General features: G+C 42.8%; 1 protein-coding gene across 3 annotated transcripts in view; it reads left to right on the top strand.

Annotated features, from left to right (window-relative positions):
• Positions 1-24914, top strand: part of EXOC6B (exocyst complex component 6B) — a 312139-nt gene that overhangs the window by 36410 nt on the left and 250815 nt on the right. For all 3 annotated transcript variants that reach the window (XM_055706488.1, XM_055706484.1, XM_055706491.1), the window contains exons 2-3: positions 16354-16519; positions 23187-23234. In XM_055706488.1, coding sequence (XP_055562463.1) covers positions 16354-16519; positions 23187-23234 — 214 coding nt within the window. The remainder of the gene's footprint in view (positions 1-16353; positions 16520-23186; positions 23235-24914) is intronic.

Here is a 24914-nt window from a genome sequence, read left to right as displayed (position 1 = left end):
CTTCCTTCCAGTTCTTGGCCTGGTGCAGCTGTTCTGTTTAGTGTCTAGTGCATTAAGCTCTTGTCAGCACTTCTTGCATTGTTTTCTGTGTGCTCTTTTTTGATAACTAGTTGCCTGTAGGAGAACTTAGAGCATGCTCCTGCGTTACTGTTTCACCCCAAACTTCAAGGCCAGATTGGAGGGGGCTTGGAGTAACCTGGGCTAGTGGAAGGTGTTCCTGCCCATGGCAGGGGTTGGAACTAGATGATCTTTGAAGGTCCCTTCCAACCCAAACCATTCTGTGATTCCTGTGCTGCTGACCCTGTAGCCTTTTCAGAGGGTGTCCTCTGCAGCTTGGGTGCCAATTGACATGCAGGTCTCTGCTTGGGACTAAGCAGTTGTCTTTGCTATAGAAACATCCCATATCCCACAGCACTCTCCCCAAGGAAAGCGTGGTAGAACAACTCTCCCAGCCCAGCTCTTCCAGGCTTAAAGGACCAGCCTGCCTTGGCTGAGCCTGTCCTAGTCATTTATCAGTCTGTGACCAGACAAGCAGGAGGAGCTGGAGAAGTGCCTACACGATCTCTCTCAAGCAAGGTTGAATCCATCTTGTTTCGAAAGGCAAGCCAGCCTGTGAAAATCAGCACTGCAAAAGAATTGCTGACAAAACTGCCTCCCACTGCGTGCGGCTTCCCCCCCCCCCCCCGCCCCTTGTCACATGAAGTAATCCTTCTGGAAGCCTTTATGTAGGGTAGGTGGGAGTCTGGATATCTGACTTCCCTCTATTAAACTGTATAGCTAATCAACAGGATCCAAGGAAAAAATACGTTTTAGAATGGTGTCTGTGCAGCATTTAGGAAGCAGTTTTTATTTTTATTTTTTCTGTTCTTTAACTGAATTATAGTATGCTTCTAGGCAACTTGCCTGTGGTTCTGTTACCCAGCTCTGTGTAGCTCTTCCTTGTGTTGGAAATGGGAAGCCTTTGTATAGTTAAGGTCAAATAAGCATGTGAAATATCGAAGGTGAAGACATGCTTTCAATCTTAAGCTTTCAGTTAGTGAAATGCTTATCAGTGGCATGATAGAAAATCACTTCCCGGTGTCTGAATGTTTTCTGATGTTTTGTTGTACTAATCTGTTATGGCTGAGGCATGAACTAAGTGAACTATATGCCAGAATAAGCAAACCACATCTCATCACTCCTTGTTGCTGTTCTTTTTAAGTGCTTAAAGGCAGTAATATTAGCTCTTTCCTCCCGAGCTGGAGGAGGGATGACCTGCCTAGACCCAGGGACCATAGCTGCATGTATGGAGAAACTGCAGGAAGCCTGAAGCTTGTGACGTTCCCAAATGTGTGACAGGTTTTGTGGTTATTTCCCTACTATCACAGGAGATGGGCCAAGGGGAGTGAGAGATGCAGCACTGGTTCTGTGGCTATCCCATTACCCCCACTTTGATGGTGCCTCTTACTGTCCTTGTTGCAAGATATTATAGTAATGGACATAATGTCCTTTAGCCTGTGTTCCCAAAGTGATCCCTAAGCTAAAAGTGGTTGTGATGCCTTTGGGTCACCTCTCTAAGGGTACTTGGATTTGGTTGCCTTTGTAATGTATGGGACAGGGATGTGGGAATCTCAAAGGCGTTGACATCCTACAGCTTTCATGAAGGCAGATGGCCTGCATTGTGGATGGAGTGACATGTAACACTGTACTCATAAGAGAGTAGTAGCAATATGTTTATTGGTATAAAACAGATTGATGAAGTTTGATAATAAATGCAACAGTGGTTTAAGTTTGATGGCAAGGTATACCTGACTGTTTACTGCACAGAGAACAGGGTCAGACAAAACTGTCAGAGAGACTTTCTCATTGGGTCATGAGGTACAGAAGGGGACCCCCTTGCGTTCTAAATCCCTTCTCAGAGGGGAGTTTAGGTCTGGCTACATCCAGACTTAGTCTCAGGCTTGGTCAGCCGTTTATATCTAAATAATTATATATGTTCAATCAATCTTTTATAGTACTTAGCTAAAATATCAAAGTTTAGCATGCTGCTTATCAGTTGCTGAGAATCTGTTGGGGCAAGGAATCTCTCAACTTTGAGGAGTAACCTTACTCAAGGGGAGATCCTGTTGTGCAGCTTGTTTTACACTTAGTTTGAGTCAGACGTTGACCAGCACTGTTAGGGTGGGCACATTGTTCACAGTAGCCAAGGGCTATTGTGTTGTTATCTATCTCCCCCAAATTCACTTTGAGTTGTACAGCCATCAGGAGACCAGGATACATCCATCCTGACCATCACAGATGGTTATCACTTGAACATTGTCATGGAAACAAAGGTCAGGATGGGGGGAGCACACCGCCACAGCCTGGTAGATCAGAAGACACTGTAGATGATTTAAGTTTGTCTCACTTGACACTGAAGAATGCACATGCACAGTATAAATGCCCCATTCATAGGATGGGGGTGTTGATGATGTTGATGCCTACACTTTCTGAGACACTGATATCCATGAACCACAGGAGAGCAGCCTGTGAGAAACAAGACTTGGTTGGCTCAAATGTGAGTGTAATTGAGTTTTGCTTTAAGCATAGTTGAAAACAGTGCCTTCATTTGCTGAAGTCTTGGAACCTTCTGAAATACTCTGTTTGGGAAGAGTAAGATAAGGCTTAAGAGCAGGACCCTGTTGTGAGAGATGCTGCAGGGTGAAGGTGTCTAGATGCTGCTGGATTCTGATAATGTGCTGTCCCTAGAAGATGATTAGCTAACAGTCTAAAACGTAGTCATTCTTAAATTGCAAAACGGAGGAGGATGTTTGACTTGGGAAAACAGACCCAGAAATGAAGCAGATTTTGCCCATCGGTGCTCTCATGCAGATATTGCAGGTTGTAGGGTTGCTGCTGTTATTAAAGAGGCTATAGCAGGGGGTAACTATCCTAAAAAAACTCCTGTAACTTGGGGTATTGCTGCCGGGGGGGCTTTCCTGAAATTTATGGAATAAAGGAATAAAACATTAAATTTTGTTCACCTGATTCTTCTTTCCCCTGGAAATGGTACTATCTAGACCTTTAGAGGTAAGTTTCTCTACATGTCATGTGAAACTATACTTCATAAACACATAGCCGTTAAATGCCAGACTGATTAGAAATGCTTTCTATTTCAGTATAACTCAGAAGTAAAATTTTACTTGTAACAATTTTGTTTCTCTTTGGCAATATTTTTGCTTGGATAAGAACATCTGAAATAATCTCTTTAAATTGTGATCTGTTTTATCATCAACTTAACAGTTTGCTGGGCCCCTTTGAATGCTGAATTGTTTTTTGTATTTTTTTTTGAGTTGGAGAAAGAAAGAAAAGCCTGGTGACTGATCTCTGTTGGCAAAAGTATTCAGAGAATCGCAGAATACCTGAGGCCGAGTAGGACCTCTGGACATCATCTAATCCTACCACTGAAATAGGATCATCTACAGCAGGTCACTCAGGACTGTGTCCAGTCTGGTTTTGGATTTCTTCAGAGATGGAAACTCCACAGCCTCTCTGGCCAAATGTATTCCAGTGTCTAATCGCCTGCTCAGGAAAAAAAAAATCCTGGTTTTTTTTCTTCTTTTTTTTGTAGGTTTAGTGGAATTTTCTGTGTGTTGCCTCATGTCCTGTCACTGGGCACCAAGGAGAAGAGTCTGGCTCTGTCTTCTTTACTTTCCCAAACCCTATCAGATACTTATATACACTGGTAAAGAATTTCTCCCTTCAACCTTCTCTCCAGGCTGAGCAGTCCCAACACTCTCAGCCTGTCCTTGTATGAGAGATGCTCCAATCCCTTAGTCATGCTAGTGGTCCTTCACTGGGCTGTCTCTTGTGTTGGGGAGCGCAGACCAGGACCCAGGTCTCTCTCCTGTGCCTCACCAGTGCTGAACAGGGAGGAAGGATCACTTCACTTGACCAGCTGGCTGATGCTTTTCCTAACCCAGCCCAGGAGTCTGCTCACCTTCTTTGCTGCAAGGACACATTGGTGGCTTATGGTCAGTTTGGTGGCCAGCAGGACTCCCAGATCTTTTTCTGCTGAGCTGCTTCCGAGCTGGTCAGCCCCAGATGTGCTGGTGCCTGAGGCTGTTCTTCCCTAGGGGCTGGACTTGGCGTTTGTTGACCTTCATGGGGTTCCTGTTGGGCCATTTCTCCAGCCTGCCCAGGTCCCTCTGAACAGTGGCACACCCCTCTGGTCTGTCAGTTGCTCCTGCTGGTTTTGTATCATCTGCAAACTTGCTGAGGGTGCACTCTGTCTCCACATCCATGTCATTAATGAAGAGGTTAAACAGTATTGGTCCCATTATTGACCCCTGGGGTTATACCACTACTCTAGATCACCTGCAAGGTGTTGCAAAATATTTTAGCAGCAGTGTCTGCTCTTTTCACAGAATCCCAGACTGGTCGGGGTTGGAAGGGACCTCTGGAGATCACCAAGTCCAACCCCTGCTAAAGCAGGTTCCCCTCCAGCCGGCTGCACAGAGTCACGTCCAGGCAGGTTTGAATGTCTCCAGGGAAGGAGACCCCACAGCCTCTCTGGGCAGCCTGTGCCAGGGCTCTGCCACCCTCACAGTAAAGTTCTCCCTCACATTCAGATGAAACTGCCTGTGTCGCAGTTTGTGCCCGTTGCCCCTTGTCCTGTTGCTGGGCGCCACTGGGAAGAGCCTGGCCCCGTCCTGACACTGGCCCTTAAGGCATTTGTTGTAGACATGGGTGAGATTCTTATTCAGTCTGCTCCTTACGCTGACAAAACTCTACAGCTAACCCAAACTTTCCTCCCTTGTGAGGAAAGGCTGAGAGAGCTGGGCCTATTTATCCTAGAGAAGAGAAGACTATGTACCCTGTTATGTGGCAAGATGTGTTGAAGGATGTACTGCACAGCATATCTGTATGCTGCAGACAGTAAATTTTCACTCTTATGCTTATATTGAGCAAGACAACCTGTCTGGTTAGTGTATGTTGTACTGAGCAGTTGCCAGCTTGGAAGATACTAGATGGAGAGGTTGGCTTCTCTGCTTCTTTTATTTGTTTCTACCAATAGCTCTGGAAGCAGCAAACAAAAATACTATACCTCATTTCTGCTTGGAATTTAGCTGGCTTAAGATTGCAGTGATTTTATGCTATTTATTCCCTGAATTAAACAGCTCCATGGGACATTCTATTTTTAAAGAAAAAAAAATAAAGAAAAATATGTCTAGTAATTAAATGGCTTTTCAGTGTCCCTCTGTGTAATCAAAGTAGGGAGATCTTTCAGTGTCCTGATACATCCAAGGCACTTTGTCCAGCCAGGAATCTTCTTTTGTGACTGGGAATTGCGTAGCTCTGGGACTTGTATATTCAATGCTCTGGTGCTGGTATTTCCTTCACATCTGAGTTACCAAATAAAGGTAACCCATGGCTGTGGTTTTAGATATTTTGGTTTCCCCCTTGAAAAACCAGTTCTTCACTAAAGGTCAGAGTGAGAATCAACCAGAGACAGCACAGATGACTCCATTGAGCTTTTTCTGTCTCTTGTTATAAATAACACATCTGATGTACATCTACTCCATTGCTGTGTGTCCTCTCCCCCCAGCCTCTGCTTGTCATAAAGGATTAGACGTGCTGGAACACCACTGGAAGCGCAGCAGAAGGAAGATTAGAACATTTGTGATGGCTTTACGTCCCCATCCTCCGATTCTTGTGGGTTTGTGTCTGCCCCCTTATTCTGACACTTTTTCTAACAATGGTACATGTGGTATAAAAGTTCAGAAACTTCCTGCAAAGTGTGACTAGGGTGTATCATTAGATTTCTTCCTTTTTTAAACAGTGTTGTTTACAGCATTGTAAAGATGATTCATCTCTGTCTTAATGTTAACCAGCTTGGATGGGATAAAATTTATCTTGCTTGGTTCTAGCAAGCATTCCTATCCTACACATGGTGCAAATCAACTGTCCTTCCAACTTGAAAGAGCTTGAGAGAGTAGGGCCTGCTGACGCATCGCTTTTGTTCTTGGGGGAATTGTTTCCATTGTGCTCGCAAAAAGAGGAGGGAAGTTGAAAGCTCTGCTCATGGCCAGTTCTCTCCATACTTGCCTCGGTTGGGGGCATTCATGTTTGTTGTAGCTGTTCTGGCTTGCCTGGCTTTGGGTTGCTCCTGACGTTTCCTGGCTCTTTTGGAGGCTAAACACTAATTTGTTCAAGCTCTCCCTCTTAACGTCTTTTTATCGTCTGAAATTCGTTTTTTAATAGGGACATTATAACCAAGTCATTCCATTATATTGTCAATTAGGGTAATTATTCTTCGTTTCTTTCAGAATCTTGTCTGGCACAGAATAGCTATATTCCACCCTGGAGATGGCTGTGGCTTTATGGCGGCTCTATTTTTTCCAGCAATATATAGCCTAGAAGTGCTTTGTTGTCATAAGTGCACGCCAAGAAAGGCTTTAGAGTACTATATAACTAAAGACCTGATCTTGTACAAATGAAGGAAATGGGAATTTGTTGGTTGCCATCAGTGGAAGTTGAGTTGGGTTCATTGAAATCCTTGTAAAAACGTGGAAGGATTTAGTACCTGGGGTTGGAGGTACCGTTTCTTTCAGGTTCAGAGCTTAGTACAGCATTGGTTAAGATCAGGTGGTTTCCAAAGATTTTCAGCTATTCAGTAGGTTGGACCTATAGAAAACAGGGCTTCAGGGGATCTCGAGAAGCCACCTGCTCAAACCTCTTCCTATCTGAGGAGGCATTTGGTCTCTCCAGCAGCAAATGCATCTAAGCCGCTCCTGCTTGGTGTTTTTCTTAGTCTTAGAAATGATCAGTTGAAAGGGATTCTGTAACATGCCTTGATGATCCCTTTTGGATTTCTGTCACTCTTGCAATTAGAAAACTGTCAATGTTTAACCTAATTCTCCTGGGCAATTTAAGTCCATTACTATTTTTCCTCTTTTCAATAGACACAAATATTTGCATGGTAATGTGACTCTGGGCCTCCTCTGGTAGTCATACATACCAAATGCTGTTGCCTTTTTAATCCAGCTTTTTTCCCCCAGGATGTTTGTCTCATGTCCTTCAGATGAGTTTGCCAGGGTAGGCATCTCTAGTTAGAAAGAGGATGGGTTTTCAGTTATGGCATTGCAATTCAGAAGTGAGCAGCAGTTTGGGGACGAAGTTGAGATTTGTTGGCAAGGAGAGGTTTACTCATCCGAGACTTTCATTAGAATCCCAAACCTCAATCCCTGGATCAGATGGGACAACAGAAGCTTAAGGCAGGGTTAGCAACTCTCTTTTACAGACCTTTTTTAGTTGGTTTTGTTGGAGTCCAGAATGCTGCTCCCATTGAGTGGGTCTAGCTCAGCTAACTCTGTTTTTTGTAGCAAATGCATGCCTTACATCGAGCTCCCAAGCCCTAGCACATACACTCTAAGCTTCTGCATCTGAGTTCTGTTCTTAGAACTGGTCCTGACCTGTTGGTTTGCCTTAAAGTCACTTCACTTCCCTCCTCAATTGAAACACAATCTGTAACATTCATTTCTGATGCAGCTTTTGTGATGCTTAATTGAAAGTTCATCATCATGTGCATCACTGTTATGTCTTATTTGGACTGCATGGGTCCTGGGGATGTGGTGGAGTATCTACCTGGAGAAATGAAATAATGGAAAACTACAAGAGCAGAGTTAAATGCAGTAAGTGTATTCTTCTGTTCCCAGTTTTATCATTTGGGGAAGCCCTTGCACGTACGTTCATCAAGTCAAATTGATTTCTGAGCATGTCTCCTACAGAACCTCTCTGCTTTTTGGCATGTGTAACTGTGGGTTTGGGACCTGTGTCCTCTCAAACTGAAGGAAAGGGTGTCTCCAACTGAGGTAACCCAGGCAGGGAGCAACTCGGCCACAGAAGCAGATGTATCACAGCATCGCCAGCAGCACTAGGTACATCTTATCTGGCCTCCAGCTGTGTCTCTTAACAACACACTGGTCCTTTGTAGGTCCCGTGCCAGGTTGGCCCTAGGCAGGTATCTCAAAGGGTGCCAGGCATCTATATTTAGGCAACTGAAGCCTACTTGGTTTCTAATCTGAGACTTGCATGGGAGTTTTAGAAAGCAATTATTAGACTGTAAATGAGAGTGAGCCTCCTCTATCAGGGTCTGTGCTGATGGGAGGATTTGGGTCAGCAAGATACTTGTCTCTGCCAGAAGTGCCTTTTGCATCAAGTTTCATTATGGAGCCACTTGATTACTCTTAATCCTGTCTTGATCTAATTGATCAAGAGTACAAAAATGTTTAAAAGTAGCCACAGTCTTTTTGGGGTGCTGGTAGTGCGGGAGAGGGTCTAAGGGCTTGGGCAGGGAGGCAGGACTTGTTAGTGGGACTGAAGTAGGAGCTGGCAGAAAGCTGTTTTCCACTGGCAAAGCTGTGTGCAAAGCACAAATCTGTCTGCTGCTGAAAGCCAGGGACTTCTTGACACAATGAATTGGCAGCAAAGAGCTGAATTGTGCCATCTTGTTCAACTTTTGCCTGCGAGTGAGACCTTCAGTTGACCTTGATAATGAACCATGCTCTTCTGCAAGAGGAAAGGAGCTGAAAGCTGGCACTCTGAGCACCATGTGCTGCCAGGCAGGGATGTCTGTGCCAAATGCTGTTTTGTTGTGTGCTGTGGAGGTGATGGAGATGGTGAAGCTGCTGCTTTGGTCTTGAAAGACTGCATGAGCAGCGCGTAAGCCCATGTGTCATGCTGGCTAGTGTTGCTGCCCGAGTCCTCTTTCAAAGATGCCAGTACGCTTTGAGCATGGAAGTTATCAATCATGCTGCTGTCAATTTTAACGTGCTTTGTGTGGTTTTAGAATGCAGTGCTTTTAATATTATGCGTGTCTTGAGGATTTGTTGTGCCTCTGTTGGATGTTATGACAACATTGCTTCACAGAGAAAGGAGGGTCCAAGACTTAAAGCCAAGAATGCACAAAAAAAAATATCTACTTGTTTAAACAATGCATAAGACAACAAAATGAACTTTGTTAGTAGGAAAAAACTTTTATTGGACAGTAACACAGCAAGTATAGACATTAAACTTTTTCTGTGGTGATCTAAACTACTTTTATAGATGTAATGGCTGAAACATTCTGTAAAGTTAATAAAAATGATACTGGGTGTTATCGGTAATCTGATTTGTGGATACTTTGGGAGGGTGCCTTTCTTCACAGTCAAGTGTTCATTTTCTCCTCTTTCTTGTGCTGCTGATAGGGTAAATAGCACAGCAAGGGAAGAGTGGTGTCTAGTAGAAAGGGCTTGTTTCCAAAACTGTCACCCTTGTGATGGAGATGGTCTCTGTCTCGCAGTGCTTTGGGAGTGGGGAGTGAGACATGGCCAAACTGCAATCTTTTGTGATTTTTCTGAAAAAGATGGGGCAATGTGTGTGGTATTCAACTTCATGTCATAGCTTTTGCATTGCGTGGTGAGAGTATTGAAAGGTTTTTAAGAAGGGGATAATTTGCACCAGAAGTATTTGTACGTCGTATCTAGTTTTGGAGCCACTTCTTTCCCTCTTTTCTTTGTTTTGCAATCTGTAGATATATACAGAAGAAGAGAAGTTGACCTTTTCTGACATTTGGTAGTTCAGGTAGAATTTTTAGTGTGGCAGTGGCTTTGTAGGGTAGTTTGTGCCTCTTGTCCTGGTATTCTGGTCTTTAAATTTTTCATCACTACACTGATGTTGGGACTGGTAGAAACTCTTGTGCTGCAGATGCAACATCTGGGCTCAGGTGTGACTAGAGCTCACGTATGGTGCGGTGCCAATAAAGGTTGTAATACAAAAGATATTGTCAAAAAGACAAGGATTTTGCATGTTAATAATATCCCTACTTTTCTTTCACACAATGCTTTTTCTTCTGTTTTCATATTATACCTGCCTGTTGCTTGCACTGGTGGCTTCCAGGCTCCTGCTGTGGCAGGTGCCTGTACATGATAAATAATGTTTTAATTTGACTTTTACTCTTATCTGCTTGGCTGTATTCTGTTAGTAGTTTAGTGTTCATAGTGTATTTCTCTGGTGATGCTGAAAAGATGCTCTCATGTTGGATGCGTGGAAGGTGTGAGGTTGGGCTGATGTTCTTGTCTGTGTGCTAGTCCACTTCTACCTCTGGCAGTTCAGTGTGTAAGTTTCTTAATTGTTTGGCCTGCTTTAAAACCTCCCAAGAAATTAAAAAACAAAAAAGAGGGAAAAAAAAAAAAAGGGCTGGAAGGTATTTTATTTGTTGCTGACCTGTTCTACCATCCCGGATTGTCAAGACTGCCTGAGAGCCTGAGGTGAGGCAGCATTGAATCCTTTCTCCATCCCTGAACAAATGTCTGTTCAACTTATTTTTAAACTGATAAACGGGGTTTCCAGTGTCACAGCATGCTTTCTTCCAGGGCTTTGACTATCTTCAGTTGTGTTTCATCACAAAATCTGCCCTAGCTCTTTGCAAATTGGTCTGCTCTCATTCTTACTGTAACAGCCCTGCAAGAACTCCTCACCTTCCTCCCTCTTAAACATAGCAGGGGACTTCTTCCATGGCTCTGAGCTACCTGTGTTCTCACCAGCCCTTTCCCTTCAAATCGAAACCCAATTCCTTTGGCTTTTCATGGGCTAATAAATAAGGTGCAGTGGCAGGTGGCTTGTGTGGACTTTGTGGTCTCTCCTGCCTCCGCTCTGATCCCGTTGTACTTGTGCTGCTGATTTTGACCTTTGCTGGGACCACTACCATGCGCTTGCCTTTATTGACCTTCACCCTTCTTAACTTCTGGAAATGCTCCCAGTTTCTCGAGGCCTTTGGCTGCCGCTTTCCAGAAGGCTTGCAACTCCCTTCACTATGGTGTTACCAACATATTTTGAAAGTACAGCTTGCATTATATTTTCCAATTTGCTAAAAAAACCGCTGAAGAAAACCAGGCCCAGAACAAATGCATGTGGAAGCCCTGTTGAAAAGCTTCTTCTTGTTGAGGCCAGTCATTGACAAGTAACATCGTTTTTGGGATGGTTTTTGAGCAGCGTACGCATGTGGTTTATGGCAGTTTGCTGTGCAGCATTCCTTCTGGAGTGCTTGTGAGAATACCCACCAGGGTCATGCCAGGACCTTGCTGAAATCAAGGTAGGTGTTCCCACCTATGAAGCCAGGGTCATTCTGCCAAATAATAAAATGTAGCAGTGCTCTTCAGAAATTACTTTTTGTACGCTGGGACCCTGTGATAATGGGTTATTGCTGATATTTTGCTGAATTCTGCAGTGATTGGAATGATTTCTGTTGTAAACTGAAAATACAGTGGTGGAATAAATTTGTGTGCAAGGTATGTGGGTGTAAGTAGGAAAAGTACACATGGAAATGCGCTTTGAACTGTAATAATAAAAAATACTTATGATTAAACATGTTATGCTTTTCCTTTCTGGAAGTTTTTTTCCTTTTTGGAAAAAAAGTGACTTCTTTCTCTGTATTTGTAAACCTATGTGGGTGATAGGACAAAGCAGAGTGGGCTTAGATTTTGTTTAATTAGCAAAATGAAAACAAAAAGCGAAATCTACACTTGTGCTTCCACAGAGATAATTCCAGGTGTAGTGCTCCAAGTGGGGTACAACTTGCTGGTGCTGTCTCAGTACGCAAATGAACTCCATGAAGCAGAAGACTTGAAGCTGTGAACTGTGACAGTTCGATATTAAACAGGTATCATATAGTCTTGCAAACTTTCTTTGACCTTTTTTCCATGGAGCTGTTGCACCACTCTTGAAATTTTTTTTTTTTGCATTGCTCAGTAGTTAATTTGTTTATTACGAAAGTTAGACTAAGATTAAACAAAACTGCTAATGCTTTTATGTAGCTTAATGAGAAGAAAATGTTTCTGAAGGATTAAAACCACTACAGAAGTTTAAAGGGAAAAAAAAATAAAATAAAATTGAAGTCCACAACAGACTCAGGAATTTGTTCCGCTTATTAATTGAAAACAAAAGCTAGTCACTTCTGTTCCTCTGTCCCCAGAATGTCCTCCTTGCATTGTTCCAGATTTCTTTCATTTTGCCCCTAGAGATTTCCCTCCTCTGTACTTTCAGCTGAATTTATTTAGGTTACTTCTGAGTCCCCGTCCTGCAGCCAGCTGTCATTGGGAATGAAGTTGCAGGGTCAGCTTCATGGCTTGGCCTTCTCCGCGGCTGCCTGAAGCCGTCTTAAGCATGAGATGTAGGGAGGACCTGAAAAGCTAGTTCCTAAAAATTTTCTAGCATTAATTTATACATGTGCAATAACTTTAAGGTCTTGTGGCATTTTTTCAGTGTGTGTGGTGGCTGGTAATAGGACCTGCCAGCCTGAGAACAGCTAGATGAAGTGTCCAAAGCACAGCTGGAGAGAATGTACATTGTATTGGTGCTTGGTGGCAGGACCCAAGATGCCTTGACCATGTTCTGTATTTGTACATTTGTACAGATTTGTAGCTGAGCGTGTTGTCTCTTTTACCCTTCTCTTGTGCTGTATTCCCCAGACCTCTGCTCTTTCCCTAGTTTTTGCTTTTGTGAATGATGAAGTTACTGAGAATGCAGTAGAGCATTCAGTGCAATGTGGGGGTTGAGTACAGCCAGAGTCAACCGAGGCTCTGGGGTGCTGGGGGGGAGAGTGAATGTGTGAAATGTTCACTGTCAACGTGTCGTGCTTCTTTGTGAGCTGACACTTGCTTTCTGCCGCTTGGCAAATGGAGAAGACACCAGAGCATCCAGCTGTGCCACAAATCCATGTCTCTGGCATCCACATTGTTAATGATCTGGCCACTTGGTGTGGGCCAGGTTTGGTTGCCCCTATTTTGGGAAATAAACTTTGCAATAATGCAAGGCTGGAGATGCAAATTCCTGATGCATTTGCCTGTTATGGCTTTCCTGGAAAGATTTTTCCAGTTGACCTTTTGGAAACAAATGAAGTGGATTTTTAATGAGTGTAGAAATTGTGAAACTTAATGATACAATCCAAGAATTTTTAAAAGTCATCTTAAGTGGTTTTGTTTAGTGAGTGTACTTAAAAAATGTGAACCAGACAGATCTGTCACTGAGCATAGTCTTCAATTTGAGAATTACAGCCTGCTCCAGAGTTATAAGATAAGTGCATGCGGGGCAACTGCTCTTTCTCAGACTTTTTTAATCAAAAGGCTTTTTGTGGGGGAGGCTTATTACTAAAGCTATCTGACCAGCAGTTTTTTGTAGCAAAGAAAAAAAAAAAAGCAGCCTCAAGGGTAATTTTCTATAGCACTGTTACAGTGCTTTGTTGTTTACAACTGAGAGAATGAACAGCCAAACGGATTCTTATTTTTGTTTTCCTTACTTTTTTTTCGCATTGTGTGCTGTTGTGATTATTAGTGGGTATAAATCCACATGTAAGATTTTTTTTTTTTCTTTCTAGAAATTTTTTTGTGCATCACCTTCTAATGTCTTCTGAATTACTAGTCACTTCTCACTTCAAGACAGTTAAGTGAGGATCCAGGTCAGACTGTAGTTAGTCTTTGAACCAGGAGGGATGTTACTAGGATCAGAGTTCATGTGCAGAAGAAATGAGATAGAGAGGAGTGACTGGAGAGACCTGTAGATCCAGAGCAAGGCAGTGAGTGTCCCGAAGGTTTGGTAAGCCTGTGGGAAATCGAATGCCCCAGATGTGGTAATCCTGAAAAGAAAGAAATGTGTAATGAAGGTGCTTGGTTGAGTGGATCAGGTGAGAACCAGAGTTGGTCTTGAGAAACTGACAGTTGCTAGGTAACCGTGCATGTATGTCAAGGGTATAAGATCACAAGGATGAATTTTCAAGAGTGATGCTGTAGCTCAGGCAGCTGAAGAAACAGCTGAGGAAGCTGGACCTCTACCAGAGCCAGGAGCTAAAGATCATGATAGTAGAGTTTTGGACTTGAGAGTGTTTTGATGTGGTTGCAGGGGGGAGAGATTTGTTCTTGCAATCAAACTGTGAGTCCCTGCATTGTTTATTTTGATCTAAGTGACTGCATAGTCGCTGTAGTCTGCTTATATGATATTTGATACAGAGCAAGAAGTTGATATCCTGTAACCTTGGAGTTGACATCCTGCAACCTCGAAGTGCATTGCTGTTTTGTTTGGTTTGGGGCTGGTTTGCTAGTGTTTTACAGGGAGGATGGGAGTGAAGGATAGTGGTTCTGCATTGGAGGGGAGAGTTGAGGATGAACAGGAAAGCTCAAAAGGGAAGAAAAAGTTTTGTGTGTTTTTTTTTTTTTTTTTTTTTTTAATATGAGCTTAGAGCTGATCCCTGAGATGCTGGGGTTTTGTTGCTTGTTGTCATCAACTTTATTTTTTTTACACTAGAGTTTGGCTAAAAAAAGAAAATCATTAAAGCGTTTTAGTCATCAGACATTTATGTTGTAGGTTAGCCATCTCCAAAGGAAACTTGGCTAGAGTTTGTTATTAATTTTGAGTGATTTCTATTTCTCTCCATAGATAGATGCCTCTGTAAATGCAGGTGGTATTTTCCTTTGAATGTAAACACATTTATGTGGCACCTGTAACTACCGTTGTGGGTTTTTTTACTTCATGCTTTAATATACTTTAACGAAAACACAACTTGTCTAGCTTTATTTGCTTATTGTATGTGAGTTACTAGCTTGAAGCTAGGTTTGTCGGAGCAGAGGTGCCTTGCTGTTTTGAGAGCCCCTGCAAAGGGGCTGTGCGGCACTAGATGGCGCTCGGTCTCCAACTTTCGTATTTTACCAGTCAAACTCTGCTAGGCTGTAAGGAAAAACCACTAGCATCATACTAGTGGTGACATTCCTGTAATTTGCGGAAGTTCTGTCTCTTTCACAATGTGATCACTTTTGAAGACTTCTACTCTTGGTGACAGTGTTATTTTACATTGAGTTTTAAGTAGGCTTATACAGATTTGGCATTTTTGTTTTGCTGTTGAGAATGGCTTACTGAAACTGTATAAATGAAACTGCTAGGGCAGATTTTAAAGAATGGTAATTAAGTAGATTTCCTCCAGGGTTTCAGTCTTGTCTTGGTATTTTTTGTATTACTTTGAGACCTTTGTGGATTGCAGAGATGGGATTCTCCAAAGTGACTTGAGCACAGATTACACTGAAGGATCACATCGCTTTCTGCAGCCAGAAATATTTGATTTGTCCAGTTGGATTCATCACGTTCTGGTTCTTTTTAAATTGTTGGTTGTCACTGCTGTGATTACTAATTCTTTTTATTTTTATAGCTTGTTACAGCTCTGTCATTCCCCATCGTTTATCTCTAATCGCTGCATGGAGTCCAGTATATAATTAATTTAGCCTTACTTTCTGACGCAGTACAAGCTCAGACCCCACAAAGCTCACTGTGCACTTAATTTTTTTGGACTGGGAGAGAATTCAGGTTTAGGAGCTCGCACTGCTTCTCAAAATACTGAAACTTTACAAAGACAGGTCTAAGGGTAGGATTTCCACACTCCGATAAAAATATCTATGTTTACTGTTAAAAACACAAAGGAAAAAAACCCCTGAAAATCCTATACCATTTCAGGGTGTGACACAATCCCTCTGCCTTCTAGAATAACATTCGCTTATTTTGCAGTCATAATCTATTGCTTCTGCACAGCGGCTCTTTCTGCAGATGTGTGTCGCCTTCTAGGCTGCTTTACAGAACTGTTGGAAATAATGATCATTACCAGACAGCGTGTGTTGGTAGTGGACAGAACAAAAAGTATTTTAACGTGGCAATTCAAGCTGCTTTTTCCAGCTGGGTGGAATTTAAGAAAATATGAAGGATAGATTTTTTTTTTAAACTTCCACCCTTAAATTTAATAGTGTATCAAAGATCACCCATTACCTGCAGCTTGCACAGTGTACGCTGTGTCTTGGATTGAATAGTCCCTGTCAGTTTGAGTAGTCTTCAGCTGCGTAGGCCTTTCAGTACCAGGGCTAACTATGCTGGCAAAATTGGGGGTGGTAAGGGAAATGGATTTTGGCAGCTGTAGCAGTGATGCTTTTCTGTTGTAGCTTTTACCCTTGAAGCCCAAAGAACATTCAGAAAATTGTCCAAGAGGAGTGCTCACCATTACAGCATATGATAGCAGGTAGTAATCAGGGGTGGCTAAGCTCAAATAGCACAAGGGCTTGTTTCAGAGCATTCAGCGCTGGGTTGGCCGTGTTGCAGTCTGAGGGAACATCAGGCTGGTCTTTGGCAAGTGGAAAAAAGAAAAAGAAGGGCTGGAACAGAAAGACTTTCAAACCTGAGTTTGGTGCCTGGGGTGTGCACATTAAAAGCAGAACTATCCCTTTATCACAGGAGTTTTTTTCTAAAGCTTGTATTTTGGATATTTCTTGTAAGTAATGAGAGTAACAGGTATTGGCATCTTGACCAATGTTGGTATCTTCTTTTTAGGTCTGTCTATGATGGAGAAGAACATGGTCGTTTCATGGAGAAACTGGAAGCACGAATCAGAAACCATGATCGTGAGATTGAGAAAATGTGCAACTTCCATTACCAGGGCTTTGTGGACTCCATCACAGAGCTGCTGAAAGTGAGAGGAGAAGCTCAGAAGCTGAAGGTAAGGGAAAGCTGTCTAGACCTCGTCCTGGGCAACTTGCTGTAGGTGGCCCTCCTTGAGCAGGGGGCTAGGACCAGATGACCCAAACTCAGCCACTCTGGGATTCTGTGAAACCGCGTGAATGCCATGTTTTCTCCTTTTGTCTAGAGCGTCTCTCCTCTAGCTAAAAAATAAAGAAAGGTGTGTATAGATCTTCATTCTTCCTGTAGCAAATAGGTTAGTCATTTGAAGTTTGATAGTTATTTGGGCAAACTGGAACAGTGTGGTATATTAAAAACACAAGAAAGATTAAAGCTAACCCTGTTCTGCATTAGGAAAGCTATTTTTCCTGGTATACCTTATACCATGTTCTTAAGCAAGAATAAGCTCTACGGTCAGAAGTAAATCTGCTGTAGCAGCATCTACTCTAGTGCCTCATCCAACACTGAATTCTCATCACAGGTAACATTATGTCAGACAAATCAGCAGATCAGTCACGAGGTGTCTGCCCAACGTTGGGAAGTGGAATGTTAATATTTAAAAGCAAATGAACATCAGAGCATTGTAGGGTGTTCAGGTGTAAGCAGGAACAGTAGTGAAAAATAACTGCTAATTTCACTAACTACTAAAAGACTGAGTAAACAAACACACAGCTTGATTCTTTTTTTCAGTAGCATCTCCAGGTTTGGTTGGCTTAACTAGAAGGCAAAATGGTTAGAGCTGGGGAAGAAGAAAGTAAAATGATTACAGGTATGGACTTTCCAGATATTGTGGCCTTTAAAGCTGTGCAGAAACATGAGAGAAAGATGGAATTTACCCATGTCTTGGAAAAACTGTGTTTAGTAGTATCTGGAAAAAGCCATTTGTAGTATCAGAATGTGGGTAAGTGGTGAGAAGGAAAGTAGGCAGGCTTCCGGGGAGAAGAAAGGACCTAGAGGTGTTTCTGCATGTAGGGGCTGGGTGAGCTTGTGGTTTGTTTGGCTCCTGCGCCTTAAAATACAAATATTTCACAATTTGGGGTGTATAAAAAAGCACAGCAATGAGTTAATTGGTGTCAGAGGCCAGAGAACCTTCCTCCTTTTCCTACACAAGTTAGAACAGAGGCAGGGGAGACCACTATGCCATCCCTTGCTGCAGCAACAAGGTGTGACCTTGACATGAAAACCAAAAGCAGCCTCCCAGAGCAGTCACTTAGTGACTGGAGCTGAGTTGTGTGGCACCCAAAAAGGCATGGACTGACTCCAAAGACCACAACAAGTCTTTCTGGCAGAGGGGAGTCTGACCTTTTAAGGACCTTTCTGGGACTCTAGGAGTGTGGAAGACCCTTCAATGTGCATTAGAAAAGATGAAGTTATAAATAAGGGGGGAAGGGGCAAAAAAATCTCAGAAAAGCAAGTTTTCTTGAAAAGAAGGAAGAATTCTAACTTCAGTGTGCTGACTGCTGCTTTTCATATGTTTATTTATTCATTTTAAGCTATGTCTGGCATTTCCTCGCAGGTGTCTAGCTTTACACACACAGGTCTCCATCCCACAAATGGAAGAGTGCTTGCAGCAGCAACTTTGTGGGGGGGGTGTCCTGACACTTGAAGCACCCATATTACTACATACGTATTATTTCCATGGCAAGGATTCATTCAGCAGTTGATTGCAGGATGAGGCTATTGGAAAGACCATGGAAGTTTTTTTTTTTTTTTTTAAAAAAGCTATTGTTTCTAGCCAAGAATTCCACATTGTTTGTTTGCAAAGGCTTGTTGCTGTTTCCCATTCTACAAACAGCTACTTTGTTGGTGGCACACTGTGAAGTCCATCTCTGTACCCTCAGGATCTCTCTTGATTTCCATTACTATGTGATCTATAAAACGGCACATGGGAAAAATATACACAGAAACTTATTTGAGAAATACTGAGCCCTCTTTGTAAGGGCTTCCCCAGGGAATCATCCATGGGTCGAGTGGTGAGAGTGTGTTTTGTTCCAGCTATTCATTCTCTATTTGATCTTGGTCTTTTTCTCAATAGCGCTTGTCTTTGAACATACGTGCAACCAGCAACAAAATAAATGCCTTCCCTATTGCATCTCTAGGATGTATCTTCACTTGTGTGCTTTTAGCTTTGGGATGTTTTGTATAATATCGTGCTTGCAGAAATATTGGTGTTCATTGTTTTAAGAATGCACATGCTAAATGTGAGCTGGATGCATTATCTTCCCCAATTCATGTGTAACACAGCTGCCCTCTTCCCCCTGTGCTGTGACGCTGTGTTTCAGGTGGCCCCAAGTGAACTAAAACCTAATCTGGGCTGGATTGATGAACCTTCTCACCTGCTTTTGTGCCCTGTGAAGGACTAGCACTCATTTGGGAACTTTATCTTCTTGATCAGCAGAGGATCTCCTCTGCAATGAATTTCTGCATTAGGCAATATTTTGTGTTGTTTTCAAGAGGTGCTGTGTCACTGATTAGTAATCTCTATATGGATAAAAAAGTAAAGTTAATTGAAAATACACAGGATACATTTTTCAAAAGGCATCTCCTTCCTTTGGATGATATTTAAACTATAACGTTTTTTAAACCAGAAATTTTTTTGCATTTGCTTAGTCTTTTTTTTTTTTTTTGAAACTATATAGCTTCACCATGACAATTCTCTTTACTTTTGATTTCTTACATGTTTTCCAAGGAAAAATATTGTTGTTTTGTTGGTGGTGGTGTTTGTTTTGTTTTGTTACACATCTTCAATGTTTTTGTATCTTGTGCTGCAGAATCGTTCTTCCTCATTAGGAAATGAGCAGCCTGATGTTGACCTGTTCTCAAACCTATAAATGCATGGTGCTGTTGGGTCTCGAGAACCAGGTACCAGTCTGTTACAGCTTATAAAGATTCCAGTGGAGTTTAAAAGGGCAAAGATAGATTATACATTAGCGTGCTTCAACTTGGGAAACTTGACTCGAGGCATGAAGGGGAAAGGATCACAGCCACAGGGCTGGTGACAACTTCAAGAAATCACGTAGTCTGTCTTTTCTCTTAAGCAAGTTCTTCTTCAGCTGTGTCATACCTGATGGATTTTTATGTAACATCCTCTAATGTTAGTCATCGCCCAGGTACTGCTGTCCTTCCTTCTCTAGGAAACTTGAGTGGCATGATTGAAAAGCCTTTTTTAGGTCTACTACTGTTTGGCCTGTCAGACACAAAAGAGGGATTATTTCTCTTAGTTTTGCAGCTGTCGTCTTCGGGTTAGAGGAATGTTCTTCTCTGGTCTTGTCCTCTGTAAGATAGGTAGCCCCAGTCCATCCTAGAGGGTTGTGCTTTCTAGGCATATCACCATTATTACTTTCCTACTTTGAAGGTCCTTCCAGCTGATGGTGTTCGGGGCTGTTTTGGTGATAAGCATGGTTTCTACATTAGGACAGGCAATCAGGCACCAGTGAAATGGTGCAGAAGGGTTATTTCAAGCACATTGTAGGATTATGTTCATGCATATTTGTGTGATGGTTGCTTTCTTAGTAACAGCACGGCACTGGCTGTTCCTCAGTTTCATGGACTGTGATCACCAGGACCATTTTCAAAGAGCTACAGTAGAATCACTTGTTGCCTTGTTTTGTGTAGCTAATGATCTCTGCTCAAATTTAGTTCTTCCCACCTGCCACTATCGAAGAGCAGTTAATAAAAGGGGTTTTCTCTGAAAAGACATCTGCAATTCTAACCCTCTCTGCCAACAAGTCATAAGATCTATGAAATTATGAGTGTGACAGGGGGAGAAAATTAATAAGGAAGCAACGTTTATTGCTTAGTGCAGTCAGATTAAGGTAGATTTAATTAAACTGAGGCAGCTGGCTTAGTGTGAAGGGAAGATCACCTTCACCCACGCAAAACCAAGCGGGGGATCTTGGTGCCCCACGATGTGGGATGACCTGAAAGCACAACAGCCGTGCAGTGGATTCCCATGGGGTTGCATTAATGAGAGGAGAATGGCTGTGGTGGTGGGTAATGAACTCCGTCCTTGAGTGCACCCTCCGGATTGGAAAGTTCATGAGTTGCCAACTTGAAGGATCACTCCACAGTCACCCTCCCTTTCGTAGGGAGGCTGGAAATCAGCAGTAGGTGGGTGTTGGACAGCGGGATGGAGTCGGCACAGCCGCGTGGGGTCATGGTGGTGCCCTTCGGATCCATTCCCAGGATTCCTCTGCAGCGCCCTTTGCTCCTCTCTCTCATCACGCTGACACTCTCTAAATGATAGCAGAGTGATGTTTAAAAACCCCCAAACCAAAGCCCTGCTCCATACCACATGTTCTGTATATAGATAAATGAACTGATGACTTGAGCATCCCGTAAGCCCCTTGTGTGATCCCATCGTCTCTTTCTTCACATGTGCCCACCTGTTGTCTGTCCCCCCTTGCTGTGCGTCTGTCTTAGATTATAAAATCTCCTCGTCTGAAAAGCTTCAATGTGTCTACAGAGAGTCTATATAAATAGTCATCTATTTTTTTCAGTGTATGGATGTAGACCTTAAGAATAAAAGAAAACACAACTCCCTGCCCCCTGAAAACTCATAGTGTGCAAGGGCAGAATATATTCTTACTTTTTTGCTTTAGCTGGAGTTGATATGTAATTTTAATAGGAGACTAGTATAGCCTTGGCATTATTTTAGGAGCAGTTTTAAATTACCCTACATGGATTCCTTTTTCCTGGTGGGATTTTCAGGATATAAGCAAATAAAATAATCTTTGGAAGAGATGCAATGCTCCTGCTTGTAAAATCTCAATACATCATAAAGGAAATGAGCAGTTTTTGCACAGGGCAAGCGGCCAGGAGCACTGAAGCTACTGCAGAAGAGGGAGCAATGTGATGCAGATGCTGTAGCGAAATTGTGTGCAGGGAGATCATGGGATGACTCCCCTTCTTGCATCACAGTAAGATTAAAAACCAGCATGGCCATTGTTAAAACAAAAGGAAGCCTGTGAGGCTGGATAACTCTGTTCATTTGAGCCACGCAGACCTTTCAGTGTGAGATGTCCTGTTGCAGTTTGGACCAGTGTGGGAAATGATTGTTGCTCAGGATCTTTCAGTAGTCAGCAGGAAACAAATTGGATCCTGAACCAATTTTATATTTATTAATACAAAGCTCCACTCCTATCTGAACTGGTTGCCTTGTGGCATGCTGAAAAGAGAAAGAGGTGGCTGTTACCTTCTGAATCCACCTTGAAGCTTGTCCCGCTTTGCTCTGCTATTTTCTCTGCTCTGTGCACCATCCACATTCTGTTGGGTAATTGCAGAGCATCAAGTGATATTTCTTCAGTAGTGGCAGATTCATGAAAAATTCAGCTTGTTTTTGCAATTGTTGAAAAGAATCAGGAAATAAAGGTCTTGAGTTGGTTTGTGTGATCTTATGCTCCTGGATGTACTTTGAGAGCTCCATGTCACAGCTCATGCTGTTGCCCAAGCTCTGTTACTGATTTTGCCTACGCAATAAACAAAACTCCTGAAAACACGCAGAAACTAGTTCATAAAATTTGACTATGCCGGCTGAAATCCAGCAGCAGCTTCCACCGTACAATGAGCCTGAGTGAAACTAGAAAGCTCTGAGACATCTTAGAGACAAGCCTGGAGATGAATATTTACAACTTTAGTAGCAGTGAAAAGGGTAGTCTATGGGGAAAAAACACGTGGTTTTATGGCAATTTAGTCTCAGACTGATATGAGGCACCTGAACTCAGAGTAGTTCTTTGCTGGCATTCACATTTATAAATGGCTGCTTCTGCTGAAGACCTGAAGCTGGGCATGTTTACTTCAAAGTTTGTTTCGGCTATCCCAGCTGGTCTGTAGAAAATGGTATATCTTGATTTACAAACCTTCTCCTGTTTGAACTTGAATGAGCATTCAGGAGAATTCCCAAAGTCATCCTTCTACTTGTCTAAATAATGTGCAAGCTGCTTATTTTCTAGCCTGACGAGTCTAAAAATTAGCTTTGTTCTCATGTGTGTCTGTACTGAGTCAACTAGAGCTGTAAAGGGCTGAACTGCTGTGATCTTGCTGGTCCAGGGAACCTACCAGTTTGCAAAATGGGAAATTTTTGAACTGTGGGGCCCAGCCTGATGGGATAATACAGAAAGACAGTTTAGTAAGGAAAATACATACTTTTTTTTTATACCAGGTATATAAAAATACATTTTTATACCAACAGGAGGAGGGGTCCAGTGCGAGATGCATCTGAAGATCTAAAAGAAAGTATTTGAACTGTATAGGTAAAGCCCACATTGAAGAGTTCTTTTCTTGCCATGATATTAAGGAGTTAAAACCTATTTGTAATCTGTTTGATGTTGAGGAGGGGAAATTTAATTCCTCTACCACTCAGGTAAAATAGCTTTTAAGATGAGAACACATGTGAGTGCTAGCTACAAAATCTGATCCATTAATACTGCAGGATTTTGAGGCTGCCATGCAACAGCATTAACTCTTGTTGCCTTTTTCTTTTCTCTGGTAGCAGGGAAGAAAACCCTTGGTATTTGCTGTGTGGCTGTTGGCGTCCCATGTGCCAGAATGGCGATAACTATTAAATGGGTCATTAAACAGTTTCATGCCATGCAAGAGAAGATTGTGTGAAAAGCGATGGTGTTTATGTACAGTTTCTTATTTGTGAAAAACATTGTCCTGACTTACACGTAGATGTGCTTTGTCTTTTTTCCCCATTATCCCTGCAGAATCAAGTGACGGACACCAACCGAAAGCTGCAGAATGAGGGAAAAGAAGTGAGTGATACATTCATTCATTCTGTCTGTTTTTTTGAGTTTCCACTATTTGGCTGTGCTTGTGGGAAATTACACTGAGCGTTGATAACTGCTCAGCATTAACTGCTAATGTATACGGCATTGGTATTAAAGCGAGCACTGATTCCCTTTCCTGTATTTTGCTTTTCTGCATGAAAGATGAGTTGCGTTGGGAAGTGATTTTTCTTTTGTACCGCTTGTGGATTCAAAGCTGGTGAGAGGCAAAGCCTAGGAAGCAGGAGGGACTTGAAACAATAATCAGGTTGTGGGCTTGCTCCTGCAGCCCTAAATGGTGTCATTTGGATCATTCACGACACTACTGCTTCACCTGTAGGCCAGCAGGTTGAGGCGGGTGATTCTGCCCCTCTGCTCCGCTCTGGTGAGACCTTACCTGGAATACTTCATCCAGCTCGGGGGTCCTCAGCACAGGAGAGATGTGGAGCTGTTGGAGCGGGGTCAGAGGGGACTACAGGGATGGTCAGAAGCTGGAACAGCTCTGCTGTGGGGACAGGCTGGGAGAGTTGGGGGGGTTCAGCCTGGAGAAGGGAAGGCTGCGGGGAGACCTTGTTGCAGCCTTTCAATGCTTGAAGTGGGCTAGTAAGAAAGATGGAGAGAGACTTTATACCAGGGCCTATAGTGACAGGATAAGGGGCAACGGTTTTAAACTGGAAGAGGGCAAGGTTTAGACTGGACATGTTTTAGGATGGGTTTGGTGAGGCACTGGACTAGGTTGCCCAGAGAAGCCTGTGGATGCCCCATCCCTGGCAATGTCCGAGGCCAGGCTGGACGGAGCTTGGAACAACCTGGGCTGGTGGCAGGGACACCTTTCTATGGCAGGAGATTGGAACTAGATGACCTTTGACTAGATGTCCCTTCCAACCCAAACCATGCAGTGATTCTATGAATATGAGCTGGAGAGTCTGGCTTCTGCTTCACAGTGCAGTACAGCAGCAGTTAAAGTCAGGGTGGTTTTTGAGCTGCATGGATAGAGGCATCAAGGCATGGAGCAAAGGTAGTGATTAGTATGTCCTGGATGTGATGTGCCTCTAATGACATTCACTCTTCTTCCTCTTAATCAACAAGGAACATTAACAGACTTGGGGGGACTTCAGAGCTGAAGGCACTGATGCTTGAAGGTTTTCAGGTGCCCAAGATGCAGATGTCTGAGAACTCCCAGGGATGGTCCTTCTCCCCTCTTTGTCTTTGCTCCTGATCAATTGGATCACTCTCCTCATGTTCGATGTGTCTACTCTTTGCAGCTTTTGTTTTCTTTCTTAACTGCCCTCCCAGACTTCATTTTGCTGGGGGTACATATAGGCATTGCTGTTTCAGTCAACTGCATTTCATTTGGAAAAACAAATGAGAAAATCCCCATGTTGAACTGCATCAGACCAATTATTCTAATAAAGATTAAAGATTAAAAATGCCCTTTTGGGAAGAGGTGATGCAGCTTCTCTCCTGAATCAAATAAACATACCTCTGTGTTACCTTGACCGGAGGATTTGCCTACAAGGGTAGAAAAGCCTGGGATTTCAAAAGGACTTTGCAATCTCAGTCTTGTACTGTGGAGATAAGTTGGTGCTCTAGAGAAAAAGTCTATGACCTGCCCCTTTGAAAAAAGAAACCAAAGAGTTTTCTTTTGTATGCAATGGCTGATTCTTG

The sequence above is a fragment of the Falco cherrug genome, chromosome 1 (assembly GCF_023634085.1).
Source record: "Falco cherrug isolate bFalChe1 chromosome 1, bFalChe1.pri, whole genome shotgun sequence".
Classification (NCBI taxonomy): domain Eukaryota; kingdom Metazoa; phylum Chordata; class Aves; order Falconiformes; family Falconidae; genus Falco; species Falco cherrug.
The sequence above is the reverse complement of the archived record's forward strand: the minus strand, read 5'-3'. Positions and strand labels throughout refer to the sequence as shown.